The 19995-nt window shown below is 41.7% G+C and overlaps 1 protein-coding gene across 1 annotated transcript; it reads right to left on the bottom strand.

The window, feature by feature from the left end:
* Positions 1-3610: 3610 nt before the first annotated feature.
* On the bottom strand, positions 3611-15999 carry RSL1D1 (ribosomal L1 domain containing 1). The gene is made up of 9 exons (XM_005871733.2): positions 15788-15999; positions 14940-15079; positions 12970-13108; positions 12290-12438; positions 12101-12202; positions 10302-10395; positions 10087-10212; positions 7719-8015; positions 3611-4221 (listed from the first exon to the last, which is right to left on the bottom strand). The coding sequence occupies exons 1-9, from the start codon at positions 15902-15904 to the stop codon at positions 3922-3924; spliced, it is 1464 nt and encodes a 487-aa protein (XP_005871795.2). The 5' UTR covers positions 15905-15999; the 3' UTR covers positions 3611-3921.
* Positions 16000-19995: the final 3996 nt, after the last annotated feature.

Genomic DNA, 19995 nt, shown 5'->3' with positions numbered 1-19995 from the left:
ATAAAAAGAACTCTTGTTAAGACCAGTTTATTAACTGCATTCTGGGCCAGATAGTGACAAATATATTTTTTCTGACAACTAAAGATAGATGTTTTGAAGGTGCATTTTACTTTCAATGTAGACATTTTTTCATAATTACAAACTCGAATGTATGACTCTTTTCCCTGAGACTCAGCGCAGTTGGTGTAACGAAGGCCTGATGCCTGGAAGTCAGTTACTGCTCAATGCACGCAAGTCCTTGAAGTGAATCTGCCTTAGGTGCTCCGTAGTGTTTTGTTTTTGAGAAGATTTAGGGTTTCACTTAAATCTGCGTTAAATGTATCTTCCATTAAGTATTGAGTATATTTATCCCATTTTATATTTAATCCTGTTTTATAGAAATGAGGTGTTGGGAAAGTTTAACATGCAATGTTTATAGTATTTTGCTGTTAACAGGCAATGAATGTTATGAATTTATTTTTGTTCAGTGAACATAAGTTTAGATTTTTTAAGTTGGTAGATAATTTATCTCCACTAATATTTTTTTAAGAAACTGAAAAAATTAATATGGAATAACTTTATTTCAGATTTTACTAATGTAGTATGTAGCTACAACTTCTTAAAATTCAAGTAAAGGCTAGACTTCTACATTGAAAAAATTCTATTGGCTATTTTCCAGTGCTATTTCATTTTAGAAAAACGTGTTTGCCATTCATCTGCAGAACTGTTTGATAAAGGGAATATTGCTAAATAAATGTTCAGAAATAAACCTCATTTTAAGTTCTACAAAAATATTTATCAAATGGCTGTATTATTTTTAAAAATTCCCTACTAAGGATTTTTTCACTAAGTAGTTTTAGAGGGTATATGATTTCTAGAACATGTTTTTGTATGAAAGGTAGATGAAAGGTAGACCTATTTTCTACAATGTCTCCAAGTTCCATCTTATTCTAACCACTTGTTTGCATGTAACTAACATTTTTCTATATCATGTTGGTTTTTTCTCTTTAATGCTCAGGAGCCCAGGTATAGGGGACAGTTAGGTTCAGGGCCTCAGGTCTGGTAGGATTAATATGTACTTTGATGTAAAGAACAGTATGCAAAACAAGTATGATTGCAAAAACTTGTCTAGGGATTCCAGAAAGAGATCAATGCTGAAATACCATGCCCAGTGTGTAGTTCATGTTGTGCAAGAAGCTTTGCCTCTGTAATATGTGAATAGAAAGTAACACTTCCTAAAACAAAAACAAACCAGATTCTTTGGTCCCACCAACTTAGGTTTGCAGTGGGACCAGGGCTGTGTATTTTCCAAAAGTGCCACCCTATCCCCGCCCCAAGGATTTCTTAACATTTTCTCTCTGTTCTTCATGATAGACATTTAAAGGAGTAAAGTGAAGGAGGGCTGGCATGTGTTCATAACAAAATAATTTCATTAAGGACACCTTGGAAAATACAGACTGGAAAAGGAATACTTATGCATAGAAGATATACAGATGGCAAATAAGCATATTCCTTATCAGCATCATCAGGGAAATGCAAACTAAAACACACCTATATGAATGGCCAACACCAAATGCTGGTGAGGATGTGTAGCAACAGGAACTCTCATTCATTGCTGGTGGGAATGCAAAATGGTAAGGCCACTTCGGAAGATAGTTTGGCAGTTTCTTACAAAACCAACATACTCATGATTTAGTAATCATACCCTTGGTGTTAATCCAAAGCATATAAACCTGCACACAGATATTTCTAGCAGCTTTATTGCCAAAAACGACAGACAATAATATTCCAATGTTTTCAGCACAAAAATGTGCTATCAAGCCATGAGAAGACAGAAGAATCTTAAGTGCATATGACTAAGTGAAAGAAACCAATCTGAAAGGGTTACATGCTGTATGATTCCAACTATATGACATTATGGAAAAGGCAAAACTATAGATAGATAGTAACACTATCAGTAGTTGCCAGGGGCTCTGGGGAGGGGGTGAGAGGTATGAATAGGTGCAGCACAGGTGACTTAAAAAAAAATTGTTTTTTATTCATTTGAGAGAGGGAGAGAGAGATAGAAGCATCAATAAGCATCATTGATTGGCTGCCTCCTGCACGCCCCCTACTGGGGACCGGGATCGAGCCCGCAACCCGCGCGTGTGCCCTTGACCAGAATCGAAACCGACCCTTCAGTCCGCAGGTTGACGCTCTATCCACTGAGCCAAACCGGCTAGGGCCACAGGTGACTTTTTAGGGCAGTGAAAATACTGTATACTATAATGGTGGGTACATGTTACTATATATTTGCCCATGCCCATAGAATGTACAATACTAAGCGTGAACCCTAATGTCAACTATGGACTTTGGCTAATAGTGATGTGTCAAGGTAGGCTTGTGACACATCACAAACATCAGTTGTAAATATACTCCTCTGGTTGGGGGATGTGCATGTGTGCAGGTGGGGGAAATGGAAAATCTCCTTATCTTAATTTTGCTATGAGCCTAAAACTGCTCTAAACATTCTAAGTCTTAAAAACAAAAAACAGAAGGGAGCATTTGAGATCGTTTCCCAGCATGTCATTAGTTTGGCTCAAAGAAATTCATAAAAAAAACACACACACACAAAAACAGAACACCTACTTTTAAGAATTGTCTAGATATAAGAATCACCTGGTGCTACAAAATCTTTTACTTGGCTAGAGGATGGAATTAGAAAACCTTAAAACCCCAGAAAATTGTCACATAAACCACATGATCTGATTATGTTTCTTTGCCCTATGCAAAACAGCACTTAAATCTTCACCTCTGAGTAAGTGAAACAAGTCTACCTGAACACCTTCCCACAGAACCTAGTCTCCATGGAAAATGTTTCAATTAAGCTAAACCCCTACAACACACACTTCTATTCATTTATAAAAGCCTATAAGGACAGTGAACCTACAAATTTTTTTTTGTAAATTAGAGGCTTTCATGATTTAAAAAGTTAACATTAGTTTAATTTGTGGGGCTAAAAAGCAACAACTGTCTCAACTTGACTTGCCAAGAACCATCTCAAGTTTTATTCTTTGTTTCTGAACCAGGTGATCTTCGGATGCATGTCTCATGCTGACCTTCCCATACTACAGTGAACCCATCACTTCCTACTAGTGATGTGTACCCCAACTCATATCCACTGAAAAGCTGTGCACCTGAGAAGTCGGCATATATTTAACAATCACCCAAATTTAACAGTCTCCATTTCCAGGTTCCCTATCATAGAGGTGCCAAATCTAAGCAACTCTTTATAGGGTGAGGAGTAATCTGGAAGAAGACTGGAAGGCTGAAGGAGGTTAAGTATTTTCTTGCCTCAAGAAGGCAGGATTCAATTTGGTGCCTTTATAAATGAAGCCATGTCAATTTTTCTCACCAAATATATGCTAACTCAGTGGTTTATAACCTTGGCCAACCACCACCTAAGACCCATCGAGATATACCAGCTTCGCATGATGGGCCAAGAAACCTGAGATGTTCCATAAATTCCACATTTGATTTGCATGCAGGGAGCCCATCACTGACTTGAAGACAAGCTTCGGAAATGTTTGCACAAACTGCTGTTCTGGAGCCAGAGAAGGAAAAGGTCATATCACAGGCATGCAAGTAAAACTAACAAGATACGGAATAGTTTACTCAGAAGCAAATGTTACACTTTAATAAAAGCACTGTAATTTCTATTATATTACCTAATAATACATGAAAGAACAATTTAAAAAATGGATTATTCAAACTACTGGTTCTTACACCCACAAACATACATCAGAATCACTGGTGAGGTTTTAAGTCCAGGTCTCAATATTGGAGAAAGAAGGCTGTGACAGGGGTCAGGACCCGGGTATTTGTCAAAAGCTTTCCAGGCAGCTCTGATGTTTCCTCCTGGCCAAGTCACTGACTTTAGGTCGGCTGGGGCACTTTGGGTTTTTAGGGCCACTGTTTGGGGGTGTGGGAAGCTTTTCTTGCAGATTTATTAGCTGTAGTGAAGAACTTGGCCTCTGGCTTTTTGGGCGTCTGTCTTGGGTCTTTTTTCCCCAAAGGAGAGTTTCTTTGCTTCTCCACTTCTTCTTTGACTCTTGGCTTCTTCCCTGGGCCTTTACCTGGGGTCTTGGGCTCTGGTGCTTTCGGCATCTCCAAAGCTGGAAAGGCCTTTCTCTTCTTCCCACGAGGTGGGTTGGAACCAGGACTCTTTACTGGAGAGTTCTCTCCTGTGGCATGTTTTTGCATCTAAATAAAGAAGAAAGTTAGGTTTTTCTGGGCCCATAAAGACAACAGCTCAGAAGATACTTGGTCTTGATCAACACCCCTCTTTCTCTCTATAAACCTGGCTTCCACCTCTGACCATTAATCTCCTTACTAGCCAATATTTTCCTGTCTCCATTTCTTCCCCTGCTTCACTTCCTCTTCTCGACCTCACAACCCAGTCTTCACCACATTCTGCTGAATCTGCTGCTTTTTGTTTTTAAATATATTTTATTGACTTTTTTACAGAGAGGAAGGGATAGGGATAGAGAGTTAGAAACATCGATCAGCTGCCTCCTGCACACCCCCCATGGGGATGTGACCAAGGTACATGCCCTTGACCGGAATCGAACCTGGGACCCTTCAGTCTGCAGGCCGACGCTCTATCCACTAAGCCAAACCGGTTAGGGCTTATTTGTTTTAAAATATATTTTTATTGATTTCAGAGAGGAAGGGAAAGGGAGAGATAGAAACATCAATGATGAGAATCATCTATTGGCTGCCTCCTGCACACCCCCTACTGGGGATCGAGCCAGATAGCCAGGCATGTGCCCTGACTGGAACTGTGACCTCCTGGTTCATAGGTCGACACTCAACCACTGAGCAACATGGGCCAGGCTGAATCTGCTTCTTAAATTCATCAGTTTCATCCATTTGTTGCTGTCTCCACTGTCCGGGTCTGACACTACCACTTATCTAGTCTGACACTCCACGACCACTTTTCTCCTGGATTAATCCATGGTCTCCAGTGAAGCTGGAATGTTATTTCTGACACATGATTCTCTCTGTATCAGTTCCAAAAGCTTCCAATCTTTAAGTGGCTTAAAGACTTCTGAAAAACACTGAAAATTTAGCTGATAGATCTGGTCTACCCTTACTTCCCCAGCCAGATCTTTGGCATTTCCAACTCTTCTTATTCACAATCTCCTCTCTTGCTTTCCCCTTGTCCTTCCTGTCTCTCCACCACTGACACTGTAGCCATTTATTGCAGTTCCTAGGATATGCCCTGCTCTTGCTCTCCCCAAAGCCTTCACTCAACACACTCCAAATCCCTTCTTTCTCATCCTTGTAAAGCAGAGGTACAGAACCTTTTTTCTGCCAAGGGCCATACAAAATTATCAACTTAAAAATTAGTCTGCAGCCAGAACCGGTTTGGCTCAGTAGATAGAGCATCGGCCTGCGGACTCAAAGGTCCAGGTTCGATTCCGGTCAAGGGCATGTACCTTGATTTCGGGCACATCCCCAGTGGGGGGCGTGTAGGAGGCAGCTGATTGATGTTTCTCTCTCATTGAGGTTTCTGGCTCTCTCTCCCTCTCCCTTCCTCTCTGTAAAAAATCAATAAAATATATATTTTTTTAAAAATTAGTCTGCAAGGCCATTATCAACAAGACAAGCAACAACAAGTGTTGGAGAGATTGTGGAAAAAAGGGAACCCTCATTCAGTGCTGGTGGGAATGTAGACTGGTACTATGGAAAGTACCTATGGAAAGCAGTCTGGTGATTGCTCAAAAAATTAAAAACAGAGCTACCATACGACCCAACAATCCCACTCCTGGGTATATACCCAAAAAACTAGAAATTTATACGCAAAGATACATGCACCCCTATGTTCACGGCAGCATTATTCACGGTGGCCAAGAATTGGAAACAGCCAAAGTGCTCTACAACAGAGGACTGGATAAAGATGTGGTATATATACACAATGGAGTATACTATACAGCCATAAGAAAGGATGAAATAGCATCATTTACAACATGGATGGATCTTGAGAACATTATGCAAAGCGAAATAAGTCAAACAGAAAAAGCTAAGAACTATATGATTTAACTCATATGTGGAATATAAAACTGAAACTTACGAACACAAACAGCAGTGTGGTGGTTGCCAGAGGGAAGGGGTGGGGGGGGAAAGGGGTTCTAATATAAGGTTACAGGAGAAGATTTGACTTTGGGTGGTGGGCACATGGTCCTATATACAGATTTTGTAAATTAGTAATCCACACATGAAACCTATATGTTCATGTTGACTAATGTCAACCCCAATAAAATTTTAAAAAATAAAAAGTCACTTTGGAGAAAAAAAATTAGTCTGCTATATTTGGTCAAATATTTAATTAACTCAACCCTAATGCCTTGGCAGGGCCAGACCAAATGTTATCATGGGACTTAAAAGGCCCTCAGGCCAGACGTTCCCCACCCATTTTAAAGGATCCACTGCCTTCATTCACCTCTGGAAAATCTCTGACCCTCCTCTTCTACTAGTTTAGGTTGGGTGTCTACTATATATCCAAAAACCCTTGATTTCCCCTTTAATAAACCTCTTTTGTGGAAAAAAATAAAAACTCCAAGTATTATGCCCTTTTCCCAATTATTTTATTAGTATTTCCTAAGAACTATAAACTCTTACCAAACATTATTTCAAGTAATTTTACAAAAACTACTGCAAGGGTACATAATACTTTTTCATTTTTTGCTTCTATAATGAGCAATGATGAAACTTCCATATATTATTGCCGAACATATTTCCTAGATGGATTCAAAGGGCATAAATACTTCTATAGCTCTTGACAGACAACACCCTGTCAGCTAAGCTTTCCACTCTTTAATTCCAACATATTACCTGCCAGCCCCATTATAAGCAAACAGCTTACTTTTTCTAAAAACAATTATACTGCATACAGTTAATAGCATGATCATTTATGTTAACTTTAAGGATATTTAAAAAATCCAGTAGTGCTCTGAGGGTACTTACTATCGAAGAGTTTAAGGGTCACTGTTAGAACGAAATACAAAACAGGTAATGTGCTGTAATATGCCCAGGATACACACAGAGGGACCAAAAGTCCTCTCTACACACATGGCGGGTGGTTGGTAATCTTCTAGATTCTTAGGGACCTATTTCTCCCCTTGTTTTCAAGGTTTTCTCCCAATGTTTGGACAGATACTATGAGTAGAGTAAAAGCATTACCAAAGGACCAAAAATAAAAAACCCAGTTCCTTTAAATCACCTCCTCTGAAACTCAGGAAGTCAGATTTCTGTTAAGAACCATTGGGGGTGGGGTGTTTGGAGGATTTTAGAGGCAGGGTCCAGGACCCACGGTTCCCCTGGTAAGTGATCCGGGACTCACCCTCAGAAACTGAACCACTGCCCAAATGTCCACCGTGGCCTGCTTTTTAAAATCACAGGCAAAGTTTCTTAGATTAATATGGTCAAGGCTCCCTTGATTCCAATATACACAAAGGGCTGTGTTTACTATACTGTGGCTCCAATATTTAAACAAAAGGTCAGGTAATTCATGGTAACCATCTCCTGGGTTCTTAGGGTTTACTCTAGTATTTCTCTTTTAGTTCAAAATCTTTGGTAGAACAGGTTTCCCTAAAAACAGTGCCTCCCATCTTACATTCACCACTCAGCAGTGCCTGTAGGACACACAGTGGCCACTAAATCAATCCACTGTGGATATTAAACATTAGCAAACATACCTCTACATTTTCTTTGGCAGGAGCTTCTCCTATTGGGACCAGCAATGGGATTTCTTCTTCAGATTCAACTTGCACTTTATTTTCGGTTTTTATTCTGCAGGTCTCTTTCTTCTCAGGCTTAGGGGTCCCTTTCTTCTGGGGTCCAGGGCCCTTCACTGGAGAACCACAAGTTTTAGAGGCCGTCTCCTCTGTAGGTAGGGCTGATGTAGACTTTCTACCCCGTTTCATAGGCTTTCTGTTTCTTTTCTTCTCCTTTCGTCTCGTTTTTTCTTTTAGTTTTAATATTCTCTTTGCTTCCTACCGAAAAACCAAAATTTTAGTAAGAGATACTTTAGTTGGAAAATAAATGACACTTGCAGTTCTGATTATTCATAAGCTCCCTGAAAGGGCCTTGGCCTGTACAAGCTCTGAGCAAACAAACCCCATTACCAGTACTTGAACCCCATCGCCACTTTGTTTCTGAGTCATGGCCACAGATGCATTTTATGTGGTAAATTATAGATAAGATACTCAAAATCTGGGTATCTGAGTTATGCAGTCACAAGTTTTGTGAAAGTCGATCTCATTGATAGGTGAGTTAAGAATTATACAGATTGCATAGTATGTGATATAAATTACATCTCAATAAAGCTAACAAAAACAAAAAAATCCCTGACCATTCTTTTCCTGCTTCAAGTTATGGTAGAAAGTTAAAAGAGTAAAAAGTTTACATAGCTAGAGGTACTTAATCCTTACCACAGAGTACTGTTAAATAACATCTATAATAGCATCCAAATTCCATTTTCACCAGCAATTCCAACATTTTTACAAAGCCCACAAATGACTCTGCTGACAAATGGCAAAAAAAATCCAGCCTTCTTGCTTCCTCTACTAGCAGTCTATATTATTTTGGATCACCCTTCCAATTAAAACAAAAAGGCAAGTTAAAATGTTTTTTAAAATTTTTCCAAAAAAGCATCGATAAGCTGATTATATTGTCAGAAATTAACGAGGGCACAATGAAGTAAGTCCAGAATCCACTTTGGCCCAGAGAGTATCTCCTAATCACTGACTTCTGTTTTAACCACCATGTGGGGAATAGGGGGTGGAGGTGGTGTATAAAGGGATATCAAATCCCAGCATCCACACTGGGCAGGGATTCTAGGAGGAACCCCTCTTCATGACCGATAAGCTGAGAGCCCATGAGTTCCACCCTCAGGGCAAAGATGAGCAGGAAGGAGTCCTACAACTTTAGCACCACGGTTTGATGCGCAAGCCTAAACTGAGAGTGCCCCAAGGTGCCTGGCAGATGTAAATGTCAGTCCTCCGGAGATAAGATCTTCTTCCTACACCTCAAGTCATTTCTACAAATAATTTTCCAAATGCCACAACCTTCAGTAATATGCTAATAAGACCAGACGTCAGGACAACCGTCTTCTGGACGAAGCAGGGGCTGCGAGGGAAGCCCGGGTCCCGGGTGCCAGAGGGAAGCCAGTGCTGGCAGCCGGGAAAAGAAAGGCCTGCTCTTGCACAAATTTTGTGCATCGAGCCTCTAGTTTCTAGATAACAGCAAACCAAAAAAAGCAAAGCCAATTTGAAGAAGAACAAAAAATGAAACTTCTGGAAGTAAAAAAATAAAAAGATCAAAATAAAAAAATTCATTGGACAAGATAAACATGGCTGAAGAAAAAATGAACAAATGAGGAGATAGACCCAACAAAGAGCAAAAGTTTCAATTTTCTCTCATTTTGGCTTCTTTTTTGCTCACCTGAGGATAGTTTTTCCATTGTGTGTTTGTTTTTTTTTTTAAGAAAACGGGAGGGGAGAGAGAGGGTGGGGAGAGAGAGAAACACCGATGTGAAAGAGATACATTGATTGATTCTAGTGGGCAACCGAGGTAGGTGCCCTTGACCAGGAATCGAACCCACTACCTTTTGGTCCGAGGGCCGATACTCTAACTACTGAGCAACTGGCTAGGGCTCATTCTGGTTTCTTTTGCAATAGTACCTATTAGCACCAAAAACCTACCAACCAAAAACAAGAGGTACGTGTTAGCCTAATAGAATCTTAAATTTTGCCCATAAACACCAATGAACCTAAACTAAATTTTGGATTTCCCCTCTTAGCTCATCTTGCCAATGAATAGGTCCTTTTAAAGCCTAATTAGGCCTTTGACGAGAAATTAAAACACCTACCTTATTATAAATCTATGTCCTACTGTACTTTATTAACTAATCTCATAGGTAAAGAGGGAACAATGAACACAAAACCACAGTCACTGAAAACTACTGCAAGACAAAAGCCAGGCAGAAATGGCAACCTGGTTCTCTCTTCTGGGCAGCATTTACATCCTTGACTAAGTCTACCCAGTACTTAAAATTCTACTTACTTCTTTCTTCAGTTTAGAAATGTTCACTCCTTTAGCTTCACCCCAACTGCTGACAAATGAAGAAAAGATAGGAAGGGAAACTGATCTCTCAGTTTTCACGTACAAGAGTTTCACACTCTCCCACTTCTGAAACAAACAAAAAAAGAGTAATGTAATCTACACATGCTTTGTGTCTTTTAAATGAACGATCAATAGATGCATCTGCAAGACTATACCTCTGGCAATTTCTGTGAAAGCTTTTTCGTAACAGCAAGAATGTTTTCGATGATGTGCTGAACCTGCATTCCAGTGTGACCGATGCGGATAGTGCTGAAATTTAAGAGTTTCAGACAAAAACGATTTTTAAAAATAATTCTTCAAAATAAGGCATAGGCAGGTATGTGAGAAATAGAAATATACAGACCTAAAAAGGAAAACAGGTCCAGGAATCAGCCCACAGCTTTTCTGAGGACAACTACCTCTAGTAGTGACTGTTTTGAAAGGAATGATTCCTGGAAGGGTTGCTTGCTTTGCTGTCTTTAGAGTTCCACGGCCCTGACCCAGCTGCCACCTCTAAAACAAAAAGCTCTCCTCCCTCCTACAGTATCAGTCTTCTGGCAAAGAGCAAGACCATCCCTTCATTTGAAACAGAGTGCAGACATAAGCCAAGTGGGAAGCCCAGAAGTGCCGAATGCTCAGCCACTTTCCCTGCCAGTCCCCATCCTCCCTACCATGGGAGCCAAAAGGGCGGTGTCTCAGAAGCAGGGTGAGACAGGGGCTGGTGCCCCCACCTCCCTCCAGGCAAAGGGGCTTTGATCACCTTCTATGTCTGCTGCCGCCTACCTGCAAGCACACTCTTGGCTTTGCAGGTGGAAAAATAGCAGGAGGGAGGGGGAGAGGAGGGAGGAAGAGGGGTGGACATAAGGGGAGGGTGGGAAGGAAGATAGAAAACAACTGTGTTAGGGAAGGGTAAGAATGGAGATAAAAGAATGATTATGTTTTTGTATTGTTTTTATTAGCTCTCCACCATGTTTCTTAAGCTCTGGACTTGGCTTGGAAAAACCTTAGAGGCAGAAGATTTCTACTCCTTTATTGGATGCATGGTGCTGTCCCCTTTTCACAGCTACTCACCAATCCCATGAACCAGGCCTCAGACCTTCTAGCTAACTGCTTCCCATGAGCCACTACTCTTATGTCAGCCTATAATGAAAAAGTAGGGGCCAGGCCTGATGAACAACTCTTCTCAGTTACCTAATGACACTCAAATAAGGGACTTCCCACCTGAAGGCAGAAGGCAACATCAGAGCCCACGTGTTTTGCCCAAATTCTGTTCTGCCATACCTGGAACCACTCTGCCAAGGACTATCCTCCCTGGCGTGTGGTCAAGAAACCCTGGTGATACTATTTTATGGTCTGTGTGACCACTACATACACATGGGCTCCTGGGCATCTTTGGGAGAAAGGACCATACTCTACAGCTCTACACTACTGGCCGCAGCCCATCCCCACACCACAGGTGACCAAATCAGCAGACTAAGTATTTTATGAGATAATTTTGAATATGTTTAAACCAAGACTGAAGTAGGTCTTCACATTAAAGGATAATATGATGCTGGTCAACATGAAAGCCCAGAACTATATGGATGTTCTCTAAGCATTTAACCTCATTCTCCCTGCTATCCTTAACCTAGAGGTGCCCTATCCAATATGGTAAGCATTAGCCACACGTGTCTATTTAAATTAATTAAAATCAAATAAAATTAGAAATTTGGTTCGTCAGTTATAGTTCCCACAATGCAAGTGCTCAACAAGCACATATGGCTAATAACTCCTGTAGGAGACAGCAGGGATACAGACCATTTCCATCTCTGTAGAAAGTTCTATGGGATAGCATTGTTCTAGAGAACTGAGTATGTCTAAGGAATGGATTTTAGTTTTAATAGAAGGATCTGGTTTCATTAGCACTATCTTATAAAAAATGTTTATAAAAATCATTATTAAGTATAAGATTAAACACATGTATACATTTACCTACCTGCAAGAACCACTTTTAGAGATGTTTAAGACAGTTCCACCTATTGATGAGTTGATTTCTTGGGAAAGATTCTTGGCTTTCAGATTGACAGGTATTGGAACTCTGTAACGACACAGACATTTAGAGTACAATGCATATACACCTATAAATTCTGTGATGCTCAAGTCCAGTCATTGCTCAGAAACTTACTTCTTTCTCTTATAGAAATGTCTCCCGAGGTGTGAGGGTAAGAGCCGCCGGATTCTTGCATCAGAAAGGAACAAGTCGAAACTACCCAGGAGGCGGAGCTTGGCCTCATAGGCTTTATACTCCTTTTTTAAAGTTCGGAGGGGGATAATCTAGAAAACACAGAACACAAAAAAAGAATATGAACAACTACAAGAAATACTCAGGGAACAATATGTATTCAGATTTTAAAATGTCCTTGAGCCAGTTTAGTGAACACGTGAGTGCCTAAAATGCACCAGGCACTATGCTAAATGCCACGAACATGGAGACAAATAAGATGGGACGACCTCAGCTAAAGAAATGACACCAACAACTGTAAGACAGGGTGAGAAATGCCAAGTCAGAGGCAAACACAGGATGCTCCAGAAGTTCAGAGTAAATGACCTAATGGAACAACTGTTTGTAAAATCTTCAAGAAAGGTGTACACAGTGAGCTTGTGGATCAACAAATCTGGACAGCTGAGCCATCAGATGAAAGATGGAATATGTCCTACCTAAAGCCAAGGAGAATTAAGTTAAAAAGAAAAAAGTTAAAATTAAATTCCTAGGAGAGAAATACTAGGTGATACAGCCATGCATTATTTTTCGCTTCATTTGACTCAAATCTTTTCATTATCTTGAAAATATTAACTGCTCCCTACCTGAGAAATGGTTTTTATTCCATGCTTGTTTAGAAGCTTCTTATAAAAATGTTCCGTCTTTTCAGGAGTTGCATTGGGTTCGTCCTTAGTAAATAAGCAGACATCTGCTAAATCTGATCGAATACCATGAGGCAAGGGCCTGCAAAATACAGAAGAAACCACGGAATAAAACATTATTGTACAGAGAAAGTGTTTATACGCCATAGAATACACAATCAATTTACTGTCATTTCAGTAAACTTCACTCACACTATTTAAGTAAACACTACAGGGTGCTTCCCCCAAATGTGAATAATTATAAAGGCAGTATTTATTAAAATACATTTAATCTTCAAAATTGAGCTATCAGCTGTTAAAGTGTGTATATGTTCTCTATATTGAGAACATTTTAAAAATATGTCTGACTTTCAATAGCACAGAGATTTAAGATGGAAGTCACCACAAATACCCATAGGTCAAAATATCAATTAATATTTGGGATAGAATAAGAGTTCAAATACAAAGACACCCAGAATAGTGCATATATAACTATTATTTCATATGTTACTATATGTGTACACATCCTATAATGTGCTAGAATCGATTTCCAGCAGGGCAGATCTGATTTAGAAATTACCATGGAGAAAACTCTGGGCTCCATAAACAACAGAGCTCTTAAGAGCTGAAAAGAAAATATGGAGCAAACCAAGAGGGACCAAGAGACATGCCATGATTACTAGGCTGTGTTAAAAAGAAAAGGAAAAAAAGGTTTAATGCACTTCCTAGGCCTGTATGTTTTAAGGAAACAGTTCCTTTGTTTAAGAAGAGATAGTAATACACAGTAGTAGCATGACCTGGCAAACGATGTGGGAAGAACTGTGAAGCTGGTAAGTGACAAAAATCACCAAAAAGGTGTGAGCAGCTGGGGAAAATATTCCAGAGAAAGTAAGGGGGCTTTCCCAAAGGGAAAACTGCCTGAGCAAATGTATGGAAAACAGAATGCAGGAGGAATACATAAAGCAGTAAGTAAGGGAAGCTGGCTGAGGCAGGTTTGTAAACATTACTTATTGAAGGGTTTGAGGATCAAAAGGTTCTTTCCAATTTGTAATCATTCTTGGTCCCTCCTCCCCTTCCCAGAAAAGAAACTAACTACCCTATACACTGCTTTCTTTAGCACAGCTGGCTTTTTGATACTCAGGAAATGAGGGACTCCACAGAAAGGCAGTGTTGTCAGATAGAAGACAGCACACCCAGTTACATTTTAATTTTTTTAAAAAGAGGTCCCAAGTATTACCTGGGACTTACTTATACTAAAAAATTACTTGTGTTTTTATTTATTAAGTCTGGCAATTGCAGAGGTGCATCTCTGAACTAAAAGTCCTAGCAATGAGAATGCGTAATTGCCATTGGTTTCTTTTCTATAAGTTCACTGCCAAGTTTTAAATAGTGTCTGTATAAAGAAGCGAGTTCAGCCTGGCTGGTGTTGCTCAGTGACAGGAGGTCACTGGTTTGATTCCCAGTCAAGGCACATGGCAGGGTTGCAGGCTCAATCCCCAGCAAGGGGCTGCTGATCGATGTTGATATTCTCTCCCATCAATGTTTCTATCTCTCTAAAATCAATAAAAACATATTTTAAAAGAGGCGAGTCTAGGACATCAGGGGTTTTAGCTTGGAAGTAGTTTGACATGAAAAGATGACAGATTCTATTAAAGTACAAAAGCTGTTCAATTTATTCTAACTTTTGTTCTCTCAAAAAATAGATTTCGTATTCAATAGAACTGCTTAGGTTAATTGTCCACCAGACTGGGGAAATTTCTAAAAAATTTAAGCTTGTCTGAATTCCTCTGTGTTTTTTGTAAAGCACAATTATTTGTATCAACTCAGATTTTTATTTTGAGTTAGCAAAGTTTACACTAGAAACTAAATCACGACTGTTAACACTACACAGAATTGACTGATTAAAACAGCAAAGGCAGAAAACCAGAACTTACAATCTGACCCTCAGTTCTTTACTTGGAATTTTCCATAATACCACCATTAAAAAGAAATTTTCATTCTCATTCAAAAGCAATCCATTCGCGTTTTTCCTGGACCTGGAATGGGTCAACAGAGTTTTCACTGCCTTTCTGGTCTGTAAAGTGAAGATAGACAAGTAAATTAAATCTCAATCCAATTTAGCATTTGCCCTCTTCCTACAGCTTTTACCTTTTTTCCCCTGCTCTATTTCTAGTTTAACAGGCAACCTCCAAAACCATAGCTATTAGGATCCTACAATTTGTAGTCACAGGAATGCAGAACCCTATCAGAAATCACCTGAGTATCCGTTCGTCTGCAGAAAAGTGCCAGATGGCACATGCTTCCTCCCCCGCCCGCGATGATGAAGGCAGTGATCCCAGTAAACGCGCATCACACTGCAACTAGCATTCAGTGAGCGCTGACTGTACGCCAGGCCCTTGGCTACAGCGCCGCACGCGCATTGCCTCCTCTAATCCTGGAGAGCGGAGGGCAGCAGAGCCCATTCTAAATACGAGGTAACCGAGGCTTACAAAATTAAACGACTTGGCCACAGTCAAACGGTAGGGAAGTAGAGCCAGGTACACCTCGCTCAAGAATCCCAAGCTATATACCTGCATTCCAATTCAAGAGAGCCAGGCCGCAGGGTCGGGGTAAGCGAGCGCCTACCCGTGCGCATGGAAGGGCGGGCAGGCCGAGAGTACCGCGACCAGTGACCCTCAAATCTTCGGGGAATCGGAGGAAGCGCGAGCCCGTCTCCATCACGCCGCGCACCACAAGGCCAAGGCCACCTCACTTCCGAATCCCCCTCCCAGAGGCCTCTCACCTGCTCTTCATCCAGCTGCCCTAGTGCGGCCGGGGTTGCTGAGGTCGAGGCTGGAGTTGCGGTTGAGGCTGGGGTTGCGGTTGAGGCTGCGGGTGGTGTTGAAGCGGAGTCCTCCATTTCTTTCCGCCGCGTGCAGACTCGCGTGCGGAACACCACACCTGGCTCCCCAGGCGCATGCGCGAGCCCAGGCCTGTAGCCGGAAGTTAGGGAGCGTGGGGCGTGTCCTCGCGTCACTTCCGGGCGTCGCGTCGTAGAGGTTTGGCGGGCGCGAGCAAACTGAGTGTGTGGCTCCGCCTGTAGTCGGAGTCTCTGAGGTGACAACTCCCCGTGTTTCCGTGAGGCTCGGGGAGCAGCCTGGCGACATTTTGGTCTCTCTCGTTCACAAAAGACATCGAGCAAGCTCCTGGAGGCGGGAGAGGAGGCCTGTCCATGCACCCAGTGAGGTCACCCGCTCTCCGTGGACCCCGCCTTTGGGCAGGCCCCGAGGGGCGTGAGGAGAGCGGGGCGTTCTGGCCCCACCACCCACCTGTCCGGTGACTTTGGGGGAACCACTGACGCTGTCCAGCCAGTCTCCTCCAACACGAAGGTGGCGGGAACCTCCCCACCGCTGGTGAGAATTACGTGGAATCAGGCGCGGGAAACACCGCGCGCGTCGTTAAACGGTGGGGGGCCCCGAACGAGGAGCCAGAGCCTCTGAGGTGGGAGGTAAGAGCGTCCACACCGAGCGTGCAGCCTGGAATGCGGCGGAATCTCCCCCCGCCCCGCTTCCCCAGAAGTGACCACTGCCCCTTGGAACCTGCCAAGGGTACTCAAGGCATGTTTACAAAATAGTTGTAATTTTTCTCTCTCTGTATGGCTGGTGTCATTTTTTCTCTTTGTGTGTGGCTGGGTTTGGTCTTTTTTTTTTTTTTTAACAAGTGTAGCCAAGTCTACTTATTGTTTTGTACGTTGACTTTTTCTCTTTCTCTCTCTTTACATTGATGTGAGAGAGAGACACATTGCCTGGCTGTCTCCTGTGCGCGCCCCCAGAGTGAACCAGCAACCCAGGTAGTGAGTGCCCTTGACCTGGAAGAACCCGCGACCCTTGGGTGCGCGTGGCCACGCTCTAACCACTGGGAAACACGGGCCCGGGCGGTTTTTTTCTCTTAATGTGTCTTGGAGGTTGGCCAAGTCAGTACAGAATGCTCTGCCTCATCTGTTTTAACTCGGAATGTCCTTCCAGCATGTAGATAAAAAATAGTTTATTTGGGAGTTTTTCTTCGTTGTTTTTGTTTTTTCTTTTTAGGAGCTTTTCAATGGACCTTCAGGATGGATGGTTGTAGTCTTTTTGGAACTAGCTGTGGAAATGTTTGAGAGAGAAGGAATGAGAGGAGACGTTTTTCTTTTGTTTTTGTTTTTTCTTTTTAGGAGCTTTTCAATGGACCTTCAGGATGGATGGTTGTAGTCTTTTTGGAACTAGCTGTGGAAATGTTTGAGAGAGAAGGAATGAGAGGAGACTTTCCATATCAGTTGTTTTCCCCCCAAAAATGCTCCTTCCACATTGCCAAAGGTGGAGGAATGGGGTATTTGGCTGATCTCTAATAATGACTTTGTCTTCGATCCATTTTAGAAGAAATTTTCTTAAATCTCTGTTACTTACTCTCACTTATCTATTCTAGAATCTAGTGTAAGGTGAAACTAGTTTGAGCACAAGATTATGAATTGTTACATTCGGCTTCATTTATCAGTTTTTCTAGTATGTGTTAAGAGCCTTAGGGCGGTCAGATGTGTCGCCTGCATTCAAGTTTGAGAACCAGGCTGGTAGGCCAGGGGAATGGTATGAAGACAGGAGAAGGTGCACGGTGGTGTTTGCAAGTAGTAAGTAGCGGGATCAGGAATGTGCAGAGGGGAGGAATGGGAGATGAGGCTAGAAGAGTAGGTTAAGGAATTTTTGTTGTCTAGCTGAGGGTTTATACTCTGGAGGAATCGTACAAGGTTTTTGAACTGGTGCTAAGAAAAGAAGAGGAGGTGGTGATGAACTGTGCTTTAGGAAGGTTAATAATTTGGATGTGGTATTGTGGTGGTTTAAAAAATGTCATGCTCACAAATTCTTTGATATTGAGTGTGGGCTGGACTTAATGACTTGGTTCTATCAAATAGAATGTAGCAGAAAGGATGTCACTTCTGAGATTAAGTTATAAAGACTATAGTTTCTGCCCGGAGTGTTCTTTTTCCCTCCATCTCTCCTGCTCTCTCTTTCCTTCATATTACTTGCTCTGAGTGAAGTTAGCTACCGTGTCTTAAGGCTCCTCAAGCAACCTGCCAGCAACCATGTGAGTGAGCTTGGAAGTGGATTCTTCCTCAATCAGACCTTGAGATAACTTCAAAGTCTTGAGAAACCCCGAGCCAGAACCATTTAGCTATGTTGCTTCCAAATTCCTGACCCATAAAGTGATTGTAACTGCAGAATCAGTTCAGACAGGCTCTGTCCTATTTCTAACAAGATATTGAGTTGCTTTTCAGAGACACAAACCAAAACCACAAGTCATGCAGCTGAAGCATGTTCAGAGGAGACAATTTGACCTCTAGTTGCACCCAGAACCAAAGCTGCCCTTCCCCCCACCTCCCAGAACAAAACGACTGGGACATGACCAAAACTTGAACTCTGGAACCCTTTCAGAAGCAAAGGGTCGGTTGTCCCAGGAAGATCTGGTGCTGAAGCCCCTTACCATATCTTTCAACAAATGGCCAAGGTCCAAAGCTCTTCAATCAAAACTTGCCCTGCCAGTGCTTTTATATACCAGTCTTCTTTCTCCTAACCTCTTAAAACTCACCTGGATTAGAAGAGATTTGAGCCTTGTTTTCTGTCTCCTTGCTGGTGACTTCACAATAAAACATTTTCTCAAAAGCCAATGTCATAATATTGGCTTCTGTATGCAATGGGCGGCCAGTCCTTGTTTAGTAACAAGATAATGTTTTGTTTAGTTTTTTAAGTATATTTTATTGATTTTTTTACAGAGAGGAAGGGAGAGGGACAAAGAGCTAGAAACATTGATCAGCTGCCCCCCACACACTCCCCACTGGGGATGTTCCCGCAACCAAGATACATGCCCTTGACCAGAACCGAGCCGGGGCCCCTCCAGTCCGCAGGCCGACGCCCCATCCACTGAGCCAAACCGGCCAGGGCAAGATAATGTTTTTTAAGCCGTTGAGTTTGGGGTGATTTGTTATCCCTCAACAGATAATAGAAATTTGCAGACCTCCCATCTTGAAACTCATCAACCGTTGATGTAGAAGTCCTATTAGAGCTTCATACTCAGCATTCGAGCTCATTATCTTTCCCTCGAAGTGCTCCTTCTGTTTTCTCTGTCATTGGCACCCCCAACAGCCTAGTTGCCCAGAATATGGGAGTTAATCTTTTCTCATCCCCCAAATATAGTCAATAATAAAATCTTGTTTATTCCTATTAAATATCTCTTGAACTTATCCCTTCTACGTAGTAGTGTAGGGCATCATTTTTTTCCTCCAGTTTTGCATCTTGTAGTCCATTCTCTGTCCTTCAGTTGGAGTGATCTTTGTAACATCCAAAGTCATAAACAGTGCTTGTAAAGGAATACTACAGGTAGTTATATTAGAGCCAATGGTGATAAAGGAAAACTAAATACAGGGAGTCCCAAAAAAATGTACACACACTTAACAGCTGATAGCTCAATTGATGTTTCTTTCTTCATATTTAACCTGTTGGAGTGAATAGTTATTCAAAGTGTATATATACATTTTGGGGGGACACCCTGTGTAAGTATCTTGAACCAAATATGTGAATTACTCCTTTTTGTTGTTAATCCCCCTTTGAGGATATTTTTCCATTGATTTTTTTTCAGCGAGTGGAAGGGAGGGAGAGAAACAGAGAGAAAGAAACATCGATGTGAGAGAGACACATTGATTGGTTGCCTCCCACACACACCCCGACCAGGGCTGGGAATCAAGCCTGCAACTGAGGTACATGCCCTTAACTGGAATTGAACTTGGGACCCTTCAGTCTGTGGGCTGACGCTCTGTTCACTGAGCCAAACTAGCTAGGGCAAAATACTTTTTTAAAAATCCTCATCCAAGGATTTTTAAAAAATATATATTTTATTGATTTTTTACAGAGAGGAAGGAGAGAGATAGTCAGAAACATCGATCAGCTGCCTCCTGCACATCTCCCACTGGAGATGTGCCCGCAACCC

This window comes from Myotis brandtii, unplaced genomic scaffold (assembly GCF_000412655.1).
Source record: "Myotis brandtii unplaced genomic scaffold, ASM41265v1 scaffold355, whole genome shotgun sequence".
Classification (NCBI taxonomy): domain Eukaryota; kingdom Metazoa; phylum Chordata; class Mammalia; order Chiroptera; family Vespertilionidae; genus Myotis; species Myotis brandtii.
The sequence above is the reverse complement of the archived record's forward strand: the minus strand, read 5'-3'. Positions and strand labels throughout refer to the sequence as shown.

Coding starts and splice junctions, on each gene's coding strand:
- RSL1D1 (XM_005871733.2), bottom strand. CDS start 15,904: ATGGAGGACTCCGCTTCAACACCACCCGCAGCCTCAACCGCAACCCCA. Junction 12,203..12,289: donor CATTTCTATAAGAGAAAGAA/GTAAGTTTCTGA, acceptor GTGTCGTTACAG/AGTTCCAATACCTGTCAATC. Junction 4,222..7,718: donor CTGCCAAAGAAAATGTAGAG/GTATGTTTGCTA, acceptor TTCTTTATTTAG/ATGCAAAAACATGCCACAGG.